Source organism: Solanum lycopersicum, chromosome 8 (assembly GCF_036512215.1).
Source record: "Solanum lycopersicum chromosome 8, SLM_r2.1".
Taxonomy (NCBI): Eukaryota; Viridiplantae; Streptophyta; class Magnoliopsida; order Solanales; family Solanaceae; genus Solanum; species Solanum lycopersicum.
This window is the reverse complement of record NC_090807.1, coordinates 59,483,507-59,502,463: the sequence shown is the minus strand read 5'-3', so window position 1 is coordinate 59,502,463 and position 18,957 is coordinate 59,483,507. Positions and strand designations below refer to the sequence as shown.

Here is an 18,957-nt window from a genome sequence, read left to right as displayed (position 1 = left end):
ATATCATCTACATATCCATTACTTTTTCTTTCTTATTCCTTTTCTAATGTTTCGTAACAAATGTTATCTACTCGACTAATTAATTTTAGATATATATTTGATATGTCATGTGACACATTATGAGTAGCTTTATCGGTATTTCGTCATATATTTTTAAAATATTACAAATATTATCTGGGTAAAATTTAACTAGACATGTGTTTGATCTATTTAAGAAATATATTTCATTTTTTTAAAAAAAAATGATTTATCCATAGTTTTTTTAAACTATCAAAATTTACCATAAATTCGTATTACAAATCAATTGGATCTTCATTACAATAAATAGCAAGAAGTACTCATGACACTAAGGCAATGTGGTAGTTTGAAGTGGTGCAACAAGCATCATTCCATACATTATGAAGTAGACAAAGCACATGAGCTAACTATTTATCATTTTATTCAACAATTATATCATCACTTTCATATTCAGAGAATATTTCATCACTACTTTGATGTTCACGTAAAAAGATTATGTAATATAACGCAAACAACTACTATAGATGGTGTTTTCGTAAAAGATTAAAGTTTGGTGTAAAAAATCAATTTTCAAAAGATCTCAAATAATGAGATTTAGCCAAAATACTAGAAAAAAATATTATTTGAAAATTTGTCAAATGATAACAAATTGTATGAACATATATTATTTGCCAAATTTTCCCCTAAATATTATTTGAAAAAACTATGGCCAAACGAGCTCTTAATAAAAAAATCAAGAAAAGTATTGAAAACACTTTTAAATTTGTCGAGAATTTTAAAGTATATCTTATTAATGTTAGAAGACCGGGAGTAATTTAAGTTTAATTAATTAAATAAACAAAGATTTTTAAGATTTAAAAATAAAATTAATAATCGTGTAAAGTTTAAGTGTGTTTATGATGTTTATAACTAAGTAAATATTTCAAAAGGCACTGAACTTTAAAATTTGTCTAGCAAAACTATTGAACTTTTATCTGTATCAATAAAAACACTCAACTTAAAATTTTATATCAATAAAATCACTCAATTAAATTTATCACTTTTTAAAAAAAATTTGGCATAACAAAATAAATTAAATTTTATATCATGTTTATAATTTAAATAATAAAATAATTTTTTTCAAAATTACTATGTCATTATAAAATAAAACAATAAAAAATAAATGTCAATTTTGAGATATTAAAATACAATTTTAACTTTCGTATTATTGTTTCTAGTATGACTTCAAATACTTTTTTTTTTTTTAACAAAAAAAATCTCTCTAAACGCCTACTTAATGAAAATATTTTCCTATAGATTTTTTTATAAAAAAAAATACTCAAGACAAATAACATTGATATAAAAGATGGAGTGTATCCAAATTATTTTGTTTCTCCAAATCAGTCTATTGAATGTGTCAAACTCTTGTCTGTATACTTTTGGGAATGTTAATTAATACAAGAAATAAAATAAATATCCTACTAGTTTCCGAATTCATTATTTTAATTATTATTATTGTGATATTAAAAAGAATTTATTTTTTCATGTTAATTTTAAGTTTTATAGTGATAAATTTAGTTGAATGATTTTATTGATATAAAAATTTAAATTGAATGATTTAATTTATATAAAATATATCTCAATAATTTTGCAGATAAATTGTCAAAATTAAATGATCTTTTGAGATTTTTACTCGTTTCTCCTCTTTGTATTCATTATATGTTGCAATTACTATAGGATGTTTTTGTTTGATCAATATTTCTCATTATTTAGTAATTTGACATTATATGTTACTCATATATATATATATATTAAAAAATATATATTATTCTGATTTACTTTTTTTTAATCGGTTTTAAAAGATGACATATTTCTATATTTAAGTAATAATTCAGTTTTAGAATACTTTCTCTGTCCGGTTTTGTTTGTCATAGTTTCTATTTTTGTTTGTCATGGTTTCTATTTTTAAAGTCAAACTATAAAAACTTTGACTAACATTTTAAAATAGAATTATTTTCATCATATTAATATGCAAAAAATGTAATTTATAGTATTTTCCATATAGTTTTAGAATATCTAATTTTTTTGTTTAAAATATCGAATTAATGTGATCTAATTTACCTTTGAAAATTAGTTAAATTGACTTTCTATAAGCACAACATGACAAACAATTTCGGACGGAGGGAGTATTTATATTCTTTGAATGAATAAACACATAAATTTATATCATTCATTTTAGAACATGAATTTTAGAAGTCTTCCTTTCTTTTTAAAACTTATGCGAAATCAAGTTACCTCATGTAAAATGAGACGGAAAGAATAATAATTATATCAGACATTTTAGACATATACAGAGTGTGAAATCTTAATAGTTGGATCACTTGGGCTGTGGGGCAGATCTAGGCATACCCAAAGTGTGTCACGTAAAACTTTACGACTTAATCAAATTTTTTTATCAATTATATCAATATATATATATATACACATATATATAACGGATAAAATAATTGAAAGGACATCCCTTGTAAAAGAAATCGCCTAGCGCAAATAGCAGCTGCCACATATTCCGTGCCCAATGTCATGGGTTCTCCATTCCCAGGGAAGGAATGTTTTTTTTCAAAATTCATGTTTTGATTATTATTATTTTCAAATTATTTAGTGTTTGTTTTGAATTCAAAGCAATAGATCCCTTCATTAAAAATATACATACTCTCATTTAAAATTTAACAATTTTTTTTATAATTAATATAAAATTCAAAATCTCTTCTATTAATTAGAATTATAGTTTAAGTTTAATATATTCAAAATCTAATAGTCTTTTTTTATTAATATTTTTAGAATTAGTATAAAACTCAAAATCTCCTTTATCAATTAGAATTATAGTTGCATAAAAATAGCGTTGACTCCTTAAATCTTTATATTTGTATATATCTTATTTTGTTCAATTTTTTTCGTTCTTGTTCATGAAATTGCTATTTGGCATCTCCAATCATCACATCATATTAGTATTTTTTTGTTATTCGTGCTTGAATTTTTATTCGTATTAGTTCATAATAATAGTTTTATTTTTTACTACTTATTTGTTACAATGAAATAATTTAAAGGCTTAAAACAAAACTTTGATTGATTTTCTTCCTGAGCCATTTTTGTCCCTTTGATACAAATTTTAAATGACTTAAAAATAAATTTAAAACCAAAAATATAAATTTCCTCTACTTTTTATTTTTAAATTAAAAATAATTTTTAAATCAATTCAAACAAACGCTAAATATATACATAAAACTTTTTTATTAAATATTACACCAAAAACACTTAAGAATCAGAATCTAGTTAAATTATTTTTTTCCCATAAAATAACAGTACTTTGTCATTCATGTACACGCAAAAGTAAAAAATCTAAAACCTAGATGCTTTTTAGGTCCCATCAAATTGCACAAAAAACATGCCAAGAAATAGAGGCCAGTGATTAGATATTATTTTGTCATTAATTATTGTCAAATTGTTTTGTTTTAGATTTGTTTCAAATCGTAGATTCTTTTTAAAAAAAATTAATGTCTAATTAAATAATATCACATAAATAATTATAAAAAATCTTCAAAATAATTAATTGATTGAGACTTTTATAAAAGAGTTACAAGCACTTAGTTTAATATTTTTTATCCGTTAAATATCTTTTTTCATTAATAAATTTTTTTCGTAAAAACTCTGATTATCTTTATGTGAATGATAAAAGTAGGTCGATATTTCTTTATATTAATAGGATTTGTTATAAGCGTTCATACTTCATTCTATCAATTATTATCTAAAATAATAAAGTTATTAATAACTGGATAAAAATAAACGATTAAATATTCAATCTTGTAAAGTCTAGTTTATGCAGTTTTTATGAACTTGCCAATTTTAATATGTGTAGATAACGAAAGAAAACAATAAGCTTAAAATTCTTAATTAAATTTATTAATTATTTTTAAATTTATATATAAATATAAAAATATATAATATCCTTGATCATCATGAGAGAAAGTAGATATTAGTTACCTACCAATTTCAGATGCTAGTTCCCTATCAATTATAATTTTGTAAATATTATTCTATTTATCCATAATAATCTTGAAAATAATAAGGATAGATAATTTATGAGTTGCATTAATTTTTTAATTCTCTACTACTTTTTGATTTTCGTTAGGTGTTTAATAGTCACATTAAAATTTGACATATACTTGAGATTTCATTTGAGAAAATCTTTTCTATTAAGAATTCTTTTACAACCAGCACTCGAATCGAATGAAAAAATAATAATTTTATCGCTCTTTAACAAAAAGTTTTTATATCTAAAACTCGAATCGAAACGAAAAACCTCAACAACCTAACCTATGTGTGCCACCACATCCATCCTATTCAATAAATCCGCTGTAACTTCCTTTTCAGCATTACAAGAGGAAGCAGAAAATTCAGCAACCGCATTCTATGGAACACAGGCTACAAATGCGGTATTTTCTTCTCTGTTTTACAAATTTTATATTTTGGGTTGGTGGACATACCATTACTGGACAACTCTTATCTTAAAAATAATCAAGAAAATGTTAAAAAATTCAACTGACAATCGCAGGTGCAACAAGAACTTTCGAGGAAACTTCCCAATATTTTGAAAAGTCATTGCCTTTATCTGACCAATTGATTCTTTCTTATTTTCTCCGCTAATCTTTTTTGTCAATTCTTGATTGTTTTTTCCAAGAATCGAGCAGAAATTAATTTGTTTGGGCCTATACTCTTCATTTTTCAAACAGATGTGTTTTTGGGTGACCCCAATTAGCTTGGATTTGAAGAATAGTTGTGTTTGATTGTGTTGTGTGTCTTTTATTGAGGATATCTTTAACAAGGTGAAGCTTTTGACTTTTGAGGGTGTATGTAATTTATTCTCAGATTATTGATGCAATGGGATAATGATATATTGGGGTGAGCCTGTGATGAGATTGAATTCTAAATTTGCATGGATTCTTAATGTGGTTTGCCTGATTTTTCCTTCTTTGGGGAAAACCTGATAGTGCTGTTTTCATGAGTTATCTACATTTCTGCCTATCTTCATTTGGGTCATTATTGTTGGTTTAGTTCTTTGTTTTGGAATTGTTTCTGGGAAAAATGTATATAAAGTCGGAAATTTCAGGGAGTGTAAGTCGGTATCCACGTTGAATATTGTTTTGGTTATAGAGAGTTGTGTCATTATTAGCTAGATTAAACAAGTTGGGTAAGGAGTAATGGATCTTAGTCACAAAGATCCAATTATAGAAGGAGAAGGTGATGAAATGGATAGAGAAACGATCTCGCGGGTGCATAGTAGAGACAATGGTTACAGTAACTCCAGATATTCTGGTGCTGTGAGGCAAAAAGCTTATATCTTTGATGGAGAAGGGAATTATTTTAATAAGGAATGGGATTTAACAGAGGGTAGAGGCAAAGAATTTTGTTGGTACCATGTTGAGCTTCCAAAGTGGAACCAGAGACTCTCAGAGTCTGCACAATATCTTATTGATGTACTCTGTCCTCCTATGAAGCTTCAAGACATTTTGTCACTTGTTAGCAATGGACCCTTTTGTGGACATGTAGATGGGGCTCTTGTGTTTCGAGTTAATTCACCTGGCCCTGCATCCAGCAAATTTACATTTAGAATTGCAGCAAGAGTTACCGAGAATTCAGTGATCACTGTGTCATTAGGCCGTGTTCCGAGATTGGGTTTCTCCCCGGTAAATCAGTCCCTTCTCTCAGAGGTTCCCATTGTGGAAAGTCCAAGTTCTGTTGGCGGAGAAATGAAGGAAAGGGGTGGGACTGTAATCAGGGAGCATGTTCTTGATTTTCTATTGATGATGAATCATTCTGAGGAAGGTGATAATCCTGTACCTAAATCTGTGTCTAATTTGGTTGTTCACATCATAGATACACATGTGGATCACCTTCAAGATGTTGTGACGAAGCTGGAGATTGAGTTGGACTCAATGGAACTGGAAATTGACAAAGGTATATCTCTCCCTTCCTATCTTTCTATATATTTGTGGTCATAGACAAGGTGACTTGGCAGTTGGAACCTCTCATTGGCCAAGTGAACACTTTTTTTTCCCTTCTGTTTTTGCTTTTTCCTCATTAATTTTAGGTTTCTTAATTTAGAAAATCAAAAAGTGCCTAGGTATTTACTCAATTAAAGGGGGAAAGCGGTTACTCAAGGAAAAAAATTAATGAAAATACAGTAGTTTTTGAGATGTTGCATTTTTAGACACTTCATATTCTATAACTCCTTCCTTTTTAGTGGAAGTTATTCTCTGCAATTATCTTTTATGGGGTCATGAATTTTGCATGTGTTTGTAAAGGTTGCTTCTTAAAATATGTTTAAGTCTTGTGCTTATGTATGTTACCGTATATGCGGAGCAATTCATGCATGCTGTTTGCTCGACAGTGTTTTGGTGCTGGCTTGTTTTAAGAGTCATCTGTGAAATGAAATTTATGTTGAAGAGATGAATTGATTGGATGTTTTATTTCTCTGTTAGCGAAGCTATGTAAGGAGTAGTCAATGTATGTCAAGAAGTTTTTTCCCTCTCCTCTTGAGGAATCTTATTGAGACTTGAAAGTAACTCTTATACCTGGTTTACTACAACTGTACGCAATAAAAGTAGTGAAAATAATTGCTTAGACGATATGTTTTATCTATATTTTGTAGTCGAGTATTTTTGGTATACCCAACCAATTTGTGTTTATAATTTCAGACTTGTATGATCCAGTTTGGTTGACATCTTAATTTGCAGCCATTAATTTGCAGCTATTAATCTGCAGCCATCTAGGCTTTTTATAAAGTGACTGAAAAACATGTAGTCAATGTTTAGTTAAGTAGCTATTGGCTATGAGACTATTGGTTTGAAAATTTGCTGTTTCCTGTGATGAATTCTATGATTATGCATCTATTATCACCTTAATTCTCCAAGCAGATACAACTGCTTTGGAATTTCAAGATCTGATAGTTTACTTCCAGGAATGGTTTCGATGTTATCTTCTTTCTACCTTTTTTTAAATCATATTTTTGTCCTCCCGATTTCTTGACGTCTGAAGTTGGACGAAGGTAGTGGGATCTCTAGTCATGACATAAAGGTTCTTTTTTTTCATTCTCAAGCACTATACGCTGGTTAGTTATCTGGTTAATAAAAAATGCTTACTTATTTCATTGATATCACCAAGGTCAAACACAACGGTAATGGTTCGAAATTAACCTTAGAAAGTAGATAGATCAACATATTTCAAATAATTACGTTGGATATGATGATCCTAATTAAAGGCTAATGACATGATAGTTTCATCTTATCGTTGTTTACTATTGATATTTTGTTGCAAATTAACACTTATATGAAAAATATATGTTGTTGTTGTTTAAACTTGTGCCTTTTTGTTGTGTTTGTATATGTTGTTTCTTCATTCGTTTTATATATTTTAAAAAGTTGATGCACCATTATAACTTACAATTTTTCATCTCCATAACTTCCACTTCTATTAACACCCATAACTATTCTATGCCTTTTATGTCTATAACTCCCAAATATTGTGATTTAAGTTTATGACACCTATGGTGTTCCTCGATGATGCTTATATAATTTCATTTGGATAATTCTATGTTTCCCACTTTACGTCTCTTTCACTCCTTTTTTTTTCCTGGTTTATTCCTGTTGTTTGGACTTCTATGACAAATACTTCTCTCCACCTTCATCTATATTTTGTTTTAGGTCTTTTGGCCTTGATAGCTTAGGACTAACTATCTCAACTTTGTATGTTGTCTCCAAAACTTGAAGCTCTTTGTTCTTTAATCATTTAATGAGGATAAAAATGAAATGGTAGAGATGTTTGGGTACTGTTAGAAGAGAGAACAATTGGAATAGTTTGGAAGGAGGACCAAAGTAGATGAAAGAGGTCAGTAGGCAAACAAGGAGAAGACGACACTCTTAATTTATCTCGAAATAATAAGAGATTTTTCTAGAATTTGTTTTGTTTCCGTCAAGTTATAAATGTTGTCGGTTGCTAATGTGAAACTATGTGTGCAGATAGTGTTGGAGCTGATCAGAAAAGTAATTTGTGATTTAATCTATTCACAAATTAAATTTGTAAGCACGCATGAAATTAATTGTCTTGACCAATTTACAAAAAAAATTAAGTATTTTGACATTTGTAGTATTTTTTTCTGCAGACAACTTGACTAGAGCTAAAGATTGTTTCATTTTTCTGATTTTCTTTTCCTTTTGTGTAATATGAAATTTATCATTTGATTCTGCGTTTGGAGATAAAAAAACACATTCCATGGCACAAGGTCCAGGGAATATTTGTAACCTGACAGAATATTGTCAACTAGTGATGCCGGTCATCATGATGAATGATTCAGTTTGATGGACACTCCATGTTAAACTTGTTGAAGTAATCCCTGTTTCAAATATCGGCCCTCATTTTAATTCTATTTGGAAGCTACTTGCACATTCATATGTGCAGTAGGAGTAAAAAAAATCAAATACCAGTGCATATATATATTGGGATCAGGAGACTAGAATTTTTATTGAGTTAAACAAACATAAAAAGTTTTCCTGAATTACATTATGAGGGATAGCCTAGTGGTAAAGACTCTTCACCTCTAACCAAGGATGGGGGTTAGAATTACCAAGGGAGCAAAAATGAGATCGAGACACTGTTTGGCTCCTGAGTGCAATAGTTTTGGGTGGGTGGGTGGGTGGGTTTACTATATCAACTAAAGGTGACTAGGAAATATCACCATTACTTCCTAAAATGTAGATTCTAAATCACTCATGAATTTGCTTCTTCATTTTACTCTCTCACCCCCAATGCACAAATGCACCATTATTCCAGAATTACATGTTCTATTTGCTTTGATTTTGTGGGTTTGTGATGCTTTTTGCTGAAAAAAATTGCTGATGTATTTAATTCCTAAAGCCGTCTTTCATATTTTATTAATTTTGTTTAAATTTATTGTAGATTATGAATGACTTCTTTTCTTCTTTGGCTGCAGGAGGTTTTGCTTTAAAGAAACAATTGCTGGATGATAGAAGATTTCCGAAGATGCATCTTGACCTGCAGCGCCTCCTCCAGGTACTTCTACTTTTCCTATCAATCTGACATGAAGGGGAAAGAAAGGAGTAGCTTTTTCTTCCTGTTTGCATTTACTTTCATTAATAATTTATTTTCAATTACAAAAAGGTGGACTTAGTTATGATTAAAAAGAGTAGTACATTTTCTTAACTAGCACAAAAATGTTCTACGTTTTGTTAGCTGTTAACAATTATTGAAAAGATTTAAGTTTGGATTGGTTTAATATAACCCTCTCTGTTTTCCTACTGCTTTTTGTCTAGTACTCTAGATTCTTGCATTCGTTCATGCATTTTTGTTCATTTTCTTTGTTTATTGCATTTTCCGTTGTTTAAGAAATTTTTACTCGTATTAAACAACTAATTTCATGTTGATACTTCTAAGCGTGGTGGGTGGGTGAAGGGGATGAGGATCGTTGTCAGGTTCCTTGAACCTGGGATGGTAAAGTGGATTTATGTTTAAGGAACAGAAGAAAGACATTACAAACCTTCCAAAGCTAGTACTTGATAAAGTCAAGGGTGAGAAATAGATGAGTAGAAGTAAAAGAGGTAGGTTTGATTGTTTCCAGTTTCTTCTCCCAAGTGTGATCACTTCTTTATACTCGAAGCTTTTGTTGCAGATTCTATTCAAATATAGGTGTTCTGTTGTACATTGTTTTCTTGATGCTCCATTTCCTTTTTCTTTAGTTTCCTTCTTCACCATTCCTTACATATTGATCAAACACAATCAAATGAAAGAAAATCCAAGTACAGAATATAAGTGTTGCATGAAGAATCACAAAAAGAATAAGTGGCGCAAATGCATTCTGAAGATGAGGAGATAAGAGGCAAAGTATATTCATGATATTAGGTTTTATTTCTTTTGCTATGTGCATGCCACTCCTTGCTTGTTGAGCAGCATACCAGTGATTTATTCCTGTAAGAGTGGGTTAGGGTTCAACATGGTTAGGAACACTGGTGGTCTCCTTTCTCCCTTCAGGAGATAACTTTTGGTTTTGACTCAGGCTCAAGTACCATATCTTACATGGTGTCAGCCAGGTCCCTTCCTGTTTGGGACTCAATGTTATGTCGTCCATGCTCCCTTTGGTGTTCTCGGCATGCAGAGGGTGTTAGAGTGAGTTAGAGGCTCACATCGGTTGGGGAACGGGCTGATTTCTTATCTGGACTTGGACAATCCTATCCGTAAGAGCTGGTTTTTGGAGTTCAGTTAGGCCCAAATGTCATATCTTGTAGGGCAATAGAAGAATGACATTCTTGACTGCAGTTTGCCATGACGAAAAAAGTCAGTTCTTTTGAACTTATGTAAGAGGACGGAAAGACTAAGCATCTTGCTATGAGCCAAAGACTTCTGTAGGTTTCCGAGCATGAACTATTTTATCTTCTCACGTTTCCTGTATTTATTGTCGTTTTTCTTGATTTAGTTCCATTAAGGAAGGCAATAGTTTAATCAAAGCGTACTTCGTTCATCCATCTCAAAAAAAAAAGTACCTAGCTTGCTCATTTTGGTCATGCAATTGGCAGTAAAATTCCTTATACGATATTGTGTTAATTTCTCCTATTCATGAAGTTTTCATATGATTTGAGATGTATTATCTTTAGATTTGAAAGACATATTTAATCTTAATCACTCTTGTTGCAGGTGATTGCACATGGGGAGCAAGTATTTCCAAGAGTCAAGGAGAAATGTTCTTCAAAAGGCTGGTTTGCCAGCGATGACATCAACTCACTTGAAGAGTTAATTGGTCGGCTGAGAAGACTGAAGGAGAACGTTGGATTTATCGCCAATCGTGTCACAGCAATTCAGGCAGGTCTCGACAGTTGGCAGTCTGAGCAGATAAATAAAAAACTTTACTATCTTTCCTTCCTCTCCATTGTCTTTCTTCCCTTGTCGGTAGTAACTGGAGGTAAGGAACTTGTTTCATAAAGTCAAAAATTATTTTTGCCATTTCATAGTTTAAAAGCATCTGACGTCTCTACATTGTCTGCTACTATTGTAGTGTTTGGGATGAATGTTGGAGGTGTTCCTTGGACCAACCAAAGAGAACCTGAGTTGAAGGAAGGGTTCCGCAATGTTATGATGCTGTGTGTGGTTCTGCTGCTGTTGGTTCTCCTCTGCTTCCTTTTTCCAGCACTTTATAGTCATTTAATGGCTTGGAAGAGAAGGCGAGACATGAAAAGAAACTGGTCTCTCAACCGGAGATCCTTCCTTAGAAGAAGTACTGGCGTTAGGGAAAGAAATGAAAGGGGAGGTTACTTGAGACTATACTGAGATGAAAGTGGTAGGCAAATCTAAAAACTGCAGCTGTTTTCTGCTCCTTCCTTCATATCTTTCTCCAACATGAATCAATTTTGGCATTAGTTCTGGCTTGGTAAGATTTCTCCTTTTCGCGAGATGCATGCACTTTGAAATGCGATGGATGTAACAGCAAAGTCTTCCTTTGTTTTACCAACTCTTGTGCTTGTATAGAGAATTCTTTTTGATCTTTTACTCATAACCTTTTGTTCTACTTCATCCATGAATGTATAAGTTTATTCATGTACAAATGGAGTCAAAGATCTGGTTGGAGAGCATTTCTCTGTCATAAACTAGGAATAGGGATGACAATTGGGCGGGTGATAATCAGGTCAAGATTCAATCCAACACAAATTAGCTTGGGTCAAAATGGGTTAGATAATAGGTTAAGATAAAATCCAACTTAATTTTTATCAAACTTAAAATTTTAGTACCTAGTAAGTTTTTTTTCTCTCTTTATTATGAGTACATATCTTATTAAGAAAAAAATGTTCTTTAAAAATATTTTGATAGGATTTCTCATGAGAATATCAATACAATTTTTAACATGTTAAGGTAATGAATGAGCAGGTTAATAATCCATTTAAACACAATTTTTAATATGTTAAGGTAATAAATGAGCGGGTCAATAATTCGTCCAAACTAAGTATCTGAAAAAGATGGTCATTGGAGTTGAAGAGAGTTTCTTGTTGTTTCTAGATTTCTTTCCTTTTCTGATTTAGGACAATGCCCCATTTTGTTTATTTTTTTTAATCAGTTAGGAATGGTAATGGGGCGGTGTACGGTAGGATGGGCGGTGCGGGTTGAGCTTAACCCGTAAAATATTTAATTCATCCCGCATAGTAACACTTTTCATTTTCAACCCGCCCCACTCCGCCCTGCATATACCTCCTGCCCCACATAATTTTTTTGATATTTTCTTTTTCTAGTAATGCTTGATAGTAAAAATAAAATTCATAAAAATAAATTCATTGTTTAATTAAGTTGTATTAATTTAATAGGATAGTGACTTAAAATTTTAATTTCTAGAGGTCAATTAGAAAACACGCAAGAAATTGTATTATTTTTTAATGAACAGTTTTCATTTATTATCTTAAATATTTTAGTAGCTTTAATGAAATTATCTTAATAAATAATACTCCATCACTCTATATTAAATGTAAAATGTTAAAATTAAGCTTGAATTCATGTAAAATTACATGTACCAACAACCTGTCCCGTATTTGCCCACCCCACATAACCTTAAATCCGCTCCGCTCCACACAGCCATAAACCCGCCTCTCATTCGCCCCGCCCCACTGCCATTCCTAAATTTGGGCCACTTTTGGGCCTTGTAATGTTCCATGATATATGTTATTTGTAGATTATATAGTATTGATTGATGAGACACTCAACGAAATTAATAACATGATAAAGGTTTGAAGACATACTTTAAGGAGTCTAAATCAGGTTGAGCAGGTTACAATAGAGTATTCAGAGATGCATGTTCAACGAGGTAATACAAATGTGAAAGTGAGGATTGATACACAAGTCATCCTCAAGAGAGAAAGTTACAAGTATCTTGAATCAATAATTTGAGAAAATAAAGAAATTGATGATAATATTGCACATCGTACTGAAATGGGGTTCATGAAATTGAAACTTGCATCCAATTTCTTTTAGAAAAATGTGTTATCAAGACATAAATTTTATAAAATGATTACCAAACGAACTATATTATTAGTACTTTACTTAACTATTCATTAGATATTCTCCTACAACAATAATTAGATAAATTATGGCACACAATGATTTTATATGATAATTAGAAGTGGAATTTTTTTATAAGTAAAATATTTTTCTTAGTTAAAGTGGGTAGCAGAGTTTGTTGGTCACATGCCAATGATTGGAACAATTTTCTGAAGTTTTGCATTTTTTCACATTCATTAACGTGATTTTCCACCTCACCCTCATGTGATATGATTCCTTCACCACCTGTATTACTTTTTCTCTTATACTATAAAAGTAATATGCACTTATAAATGTTATTATATTAATAACAAATATTGTCAGAATTCTGAACTCTATTTATTATTAAAGTAAGATGTGCATAATCTATGTTATACCATGTGCATTTTATTCCTACATTAATATTCTGTCATGATAAATAAGTCAAAGTGCTTTAACATTATTGATGACTCTATGTTTCATTCTTCATGATTCAATTAATTTAGATGTTATTTATAAACCGTAATAAATTAAGTTTTTAGGGTATAATCAATATATAGATATTCAAATTTGAGTATGTATGTTTATATATCTTATTTCATTTATACTTTGTTAATCGAATATTTTAATTTATAAAATAATTATATAGGCATTTTAAAAATTTATGTGTCACGTTAGCATTAGGTGTCTTCAGGACATAATAGGAATAAGTTGAAATATTTAGTTGCTAGTTGACACTAATTAAGGTGTATCTAGTGCACTCTTCAAGTTAAAGTGTCATTACAATCAAAACAATTTTTATCGACATTAAATATTGACATTAATAAAAAGTGCTAAAGTCTTTATTGACATTAGGTAAGTGCCATTAGAACTAACGTCGCTAAAGGCTTTAGGGACATATACAAAGAATATCAATTGTCGCAAAAAATACATATTTTCTTAATTGCCGCTAATGATCATTTTTGTTATTGTGTGTTTAATTACCTGCTGAGATTAAATTTAAATATTCATTTATGCATTGTCTTTTTCCAATCAAAAACTCAAACTATATTATTATTATTATCATTATAACATATAGTCTATAAAACAAATTTGCAACAACTAAAAAAAGTTGCAACTTGTCACCTATATAAACCATTAGATTCACTCATCCACCCATACAAAACCTCCTCCTCCCACTTACCACAAAACTCCCCAAAATGGCATATTTGCAACCAAGACTCTTAGGAAAACTTAGTATTTTCCTTCTCCTTTGCATAGTCCAAACTTCATTCTCTTCTTCTTCCCATCAACATTTGTCCTCTAGACACCTTTTGACAACTACCCCAAGCAACATAATCAAACAATACCTTAACCCCCACAACAAAGCTAGAGCAAAACTTGGACTTCCACCACTCAAATGGAGCAATAAATTAGCAAATTACGCAAGCTGGTGGGGACACCAACGACAGGTGAGTAAAGAATGTGGATTCAAAATTTAAATTTGATTAGTTCATACTCTAATATAGTAACATTAGTGACAAGAGGAACGAAATGATATTTCTAAAATCTTACATGCATAAAAAAATATAATAGAATACTCAAGGCATAAAACATAAATATGACCCTTCACTTGGTTTCAACAGACAAATATGTGTTTCAACTTTGAATTTGCACAAGTAGACATTTAAACTAGTATAAAATTAAACAAGTATACATTATGTGTTCTACGTTGTATAGTACCCGTAGGACGCCACCTTGGACACAAAACTGCCTTGTAGGAGGTCATGTAGGACGAATGTGTTTATTTGTTCAATTTTATACAAATTTAAGTGTCTACTTGTACACACCAAAGTTAAAAGTCATAATTTATCATCCGGATCATGTTTATGTATTATGCCAGTAGTCAATCATGAATAAATAAATGTAGGCAAATATTATCTCATTTTGCTATAATGTAAATAAAATAAAGTCTATGAGTCTATCACATAGGAAAAAACTAGCAAATACATTAGACATCAGACGTCTATCGTTTTTTCAAATTATTAATACTGACTTAGAGTGAGAATCTAGTCCATTGTGTTACTTACTATATTTACTATGTTTATTAACTTCTCTCCTATTACCTTAAAGTTATTGACTAACTTAACATTTTCTAAAACTTTTCGTATATATATATATATTTGTTTTTTGGTGTAAAAATATTGAATTCAGTTGAACTCATTGCTTTGCAGGTGAGTTGTGAGTTGGTTCATTCTCGTGGCGACTACGGGGAGAACCTCTTTTGGGGGAGCGGAAAGGATTGGAAGCCAAGCGATGCTGTGACGATGTGGGCGAAAGAAAGACCTTATTATGATTATAAGAGCAATTCTTGCAAGAAAAATGAGCAATGCTTGCATTATACACAAATTATTTGGAAACAAAGCACAAGAGTTGGGTGTGCAAAAGTTCTATGCAAAACAGGAGATACTTTGATTAGTTGCAACTATGATCCTCATGGTAATGTAGAAGGAGAAAAGCCCTTCTAACACAACATTTAGAATCTCATTCAATGATTGTTGGGTTTGTGTTGAGAAATGTACATAATAATGTGAATTGGGAAATGTGGGGAATTAGGTGAAACGCCCTCATTGGTAGAATTGAGGAGAAGTTCTATTTATCTGTATACACTACAACAAAAATAACTTTTGGTGATATTAAATATTGACATTAATAAAGAGTGTTAAAGTCTTTATCAACATTAGTAAAGTATCATTAGAACCAATGTCGCTAAACGCTTTAGAAATATATACATGTAGCGGCTAGGGGCGGAGCCACCTTGGTACAAGGGGGTTCATCCCTTCGATGGAAAATTATACTATATATATATATGGTTAAAATAATATTTTATGTATATATAGTAGATGTCGAACCTCCTTCAGCTATTACGTGTGTCTATTACTATGAATTTTAAACTTTCTTATTTTTAATTCTGGCTCCGCCACTGACAGCAACAACTAAATTTTTACAAATATGCTATACGTACGATTGAGTTTGTTGAGGTAAGGCTCTTAGCCTCTTACGAGTTCTTCCTTGGATGTTGTTCAATGCCCATTTATTATTGGCATGACAGAGTTAGATCTTCTGAAAGATTTTTGAGATTTCTTAGAAAATGGAGGATTTTCAATTTAAACAAGGAAAGGTTTAATATTTGGTGTGCACAAATAAATATTTATATTTATATAAAATTGAATAAACCAACAAATTTATTTCACATAACACCTTACATGATAATTTTGTATCTTACATGTGTATCACGTAAAAAAAAAAGAGACACTTATATTAAGTTTTCGAGTGCATAATCTTCTGAAGTAGTACATAGTTAAATGATCAGTGTGTCACATTATATATTTCCACATCACATTGTATATATATACAAGTTTGTACATAATAATATATCAAGAATGTCACTTATGTATTTCAATTGAAGTAAGTATTTATTGTGTTCACGTTGTATTTCAATCTCAATTTCAATTACTACAAGTCGTATTTCCTTTTCATTATATTTTCAAAATACTATCACAATGAAACGAATTGTAAATTACTTTTTACAACACAAATTTATTGTTTGCTTCCATGCTTGGCAAATTTTTAAGACTTAATTGCAGTAAAAAGTATTAAAAATTCGTTTAGAGGAGGAGTATACTATTCTATACAATCCTTTTATAGTTTATTAATGAGAATGACTAAATGTATGGCTTCTATAGTTCTGTTGGTGTCTTATATATAAGGCATAATATATATATTAAATCCAAATTTGGTTTCAAATTTTAACTTTGACCTCCAATTTTCATAATGTACAAACAGATACTTTAACTATCCAACTTTTAAATAAATAAACACATGATTCCTACATGACAAATACACGTAGGACACCACGTAGGACAAAAAATGACATGTAAGACATGTGTGTCTATTTGTTTAACTTTATACAAGTTTAAATGTCTACTTGTACACATTTAAAATTGAAGGGCATAAATATAATTTGAAGCCAAGTTAAAGAACGTATGATACCTATATATAAAGCATTAATCATTCATAAGTGTAAACAATGACATTGTTATTCATATCCATTTCGAAATATACAAGTAAATGTGTGCATTTGTTATTCTCGACTAGTTTTCTTTTGTAATGGTGATGCTAATTGTAATTTTTTTCTTTACCTTTTTTTAATTATTTCAATCAAAAAATAATAGAGAAATACTATTGCAATAATATAGTTCTCCATCTATATAATTATTATATGCTTTGTTATTAGTAATAACTTTATGTTAACACAAAAGACATTAAGTAACTACTTTCCCAATATTATGAATACGCTACTGATAAAAACACGGGAAAAAGAATATTTTCTTAAAAGTTAAATGTATTGACTCAATATTTGGGGAGATTTTATTTATTGAAGACCCCTATACATGTATCATTGTCCTTTTTCCCTCAAAAATTAAATAAAGTTAAATTCTTTATAAAATTTATTTAAGCTATTAACTTTTTGAATTGGTTCATATTTATTTAGTATATCTTCTGCTAATAGAATATATTATTCTCAATTTAAATTGCATAACATGTATATATAGCGATATAATATAAATGTATTTAATACATATAATATACCTCTCTTCTCTCGGCTCTCCTCTCCTTTCTCGGCTCGCCTGATGTCCTCTCTTGTATCTGTATTTGAGAATGTATTCGTAACAAAATACATATATCAATGTATGTAATTATTTCAAGCTATAGGGAAAAAATTATTAAATATAATAAAAATATTTAAGTAATAAGTAGTTTTTTCCATTTTAAATACATTTAAAAATGACCCACAATGTACTACATTAATATTGACCCCCATGTCAAATAACAAGAAAATAAGCACACGAGTAAACACCAAGTAACATTAAACTGAGGACAAATAAGCGTAGCATGATCTTTGGGCTTCACCTCCACATGGTAGGCCGGACCATAGATATCCACCAAAAATGGGCCAACCCTAAGAGGGCCCACATGAAAAACAATTTCTTTATTCGGTATATAGCATTTTATACAGTAATATTATCAAGTTATGGCATTAGAGTTTCAATTTTATTGTGTAGCATTTAATATCTCACTCTATAATATTTAATTAATAATTATATTGTTAATTATAGTTTATTAAAAAGAGTTATTATTAACAGTTAATTAAAAATTAAGGAGATAAAATAATAATGGATAATTAATGTTAATAATTGACACACAACACAAATTATGAAACTTTTGTTTCTTTATTAAGTGCTACATTTAATCCAGGTAGCACGTTTTTTAATATAAATAGTTGCACTTTTTAGAGAGTTTAATTAAAGTTAAATACATGATTAACACGCTTTTAGGGATATTAAACATTTTCAAATTATCGCCTTAAATATTTCTAGTTAGTTAAAATAATATTTATTTTTTGAATTAATTCCTTAAAAAACTCAACCAGATAATAACAAATATTTTCGAATTTTCAGAATACTTTCAGATTGTCATTTTCAAACATATTTGGATTAACGTTACAAGTAGTCTTCTTTCCAAAATTTCACGATTATTTTCAGATTGCTTTAAACGTATAAGTTATTTTTTCTAAAAATTCAAGAATATTTTCATAGCTGCATATTTCACTTCTTTTTTTAGTAACTTGATAAATTTTGGCGTACAATATATGTTTCTATTTAAAATATAATATATGTTTTTATATTAATTTTGTATTGAAAATGTATTGTGTTTGTTTATAGTGTATGAATTATATGAAATGATTGTAAATTTGTGTAACGTTGAAGTCTGAATTTTTTTAATAGTGTATGAAGATTA

At 29.9% G+C, this 18,957-nt stretch overlaps 2 protein-coding genes across 2 annotated transcripts; both read left to right on the top strand.

Moving 5' to 3' along the window:
- The first annotated feature begins 4,517 nt into the window (after positions 1-4,517).
- Positions 4,518-11,660, top strand: LOC101246165 (uncharacterized). Its single transcript, XM_004245251.5, has 4 exons — positions 4,518-6,009; positions 9,041-9,120; positions 10,756-11,020; positions 11,114-11,660. The coding sequence occupies exons 1-4, from the start codon at positions 5,253-5,255 to the stop codon at positions 11,383-11,385; spliced, it is 1,374 nt and encodes a 457-aa protein (XP_004245299.1). The 5' UTR covers positions 4,518-5,252; the 3' UTR covers positions 11,386-11,660.
- Positions 11,661-14,200: 2,540 nt separating this feature from the next.
- Positions 14,201-15,833, top strand: LOC101264239 (pathogenesis-related protein PRB1-3). The gene is made up of 2 exons (XM_004245380.5): positions 14,201-14,567; positions 15,330-15,833. Exons 1-2 carry the CDS (start codon positions 14,316-14,318, stop codon positions 15,621-15,623), a joined length of 546 nt encoding a protein of 181 aa, XP_004245428.1. The 5' UTR covers positions 14,201-14,315; the 3' UTR covers positions 15,624-15,833.
- Positions 15,834-18,957: the final 3,124 nt, after the last annotated feature.

Coding starts and splice junctions, on each gene's coding strand:
- LOC101246165 (XM_004245251.5), top strand. CDS start 5,253: ATGGATCTTAGTCACAAAGATCCAATTATAGAAGGAGAAGGTGATGAA. Junction 6,010..9,040: donor GGAACTGGAAATTGACAAAG/GTATATCTCTCC, acceptor CTTTGGCTGCAG/GAGGTTTTGCTTTAAAGAAA. Junction 11,021..11,113: donor CTTGTCGGTAGTAACTGGAG/GTAAGGAACTTG, acceptor CTACTATTGTAG/TGTTTGGGATGAATGTTGGA.
- LOC101264239 (XM_004245380.5), top strand. CDS start 14,316: ATGGCATATTTGCAACCAAGACTCTTAGGAAAACTTAGTATTTTCCTT. Junction 14,568..15,329: donor GGTGGGGACACCAACGACAG/GTGAGTAAAGAA, acceptor ATTGCTTTGCAG/GTGAGTTGTGAGTTGGTTCA.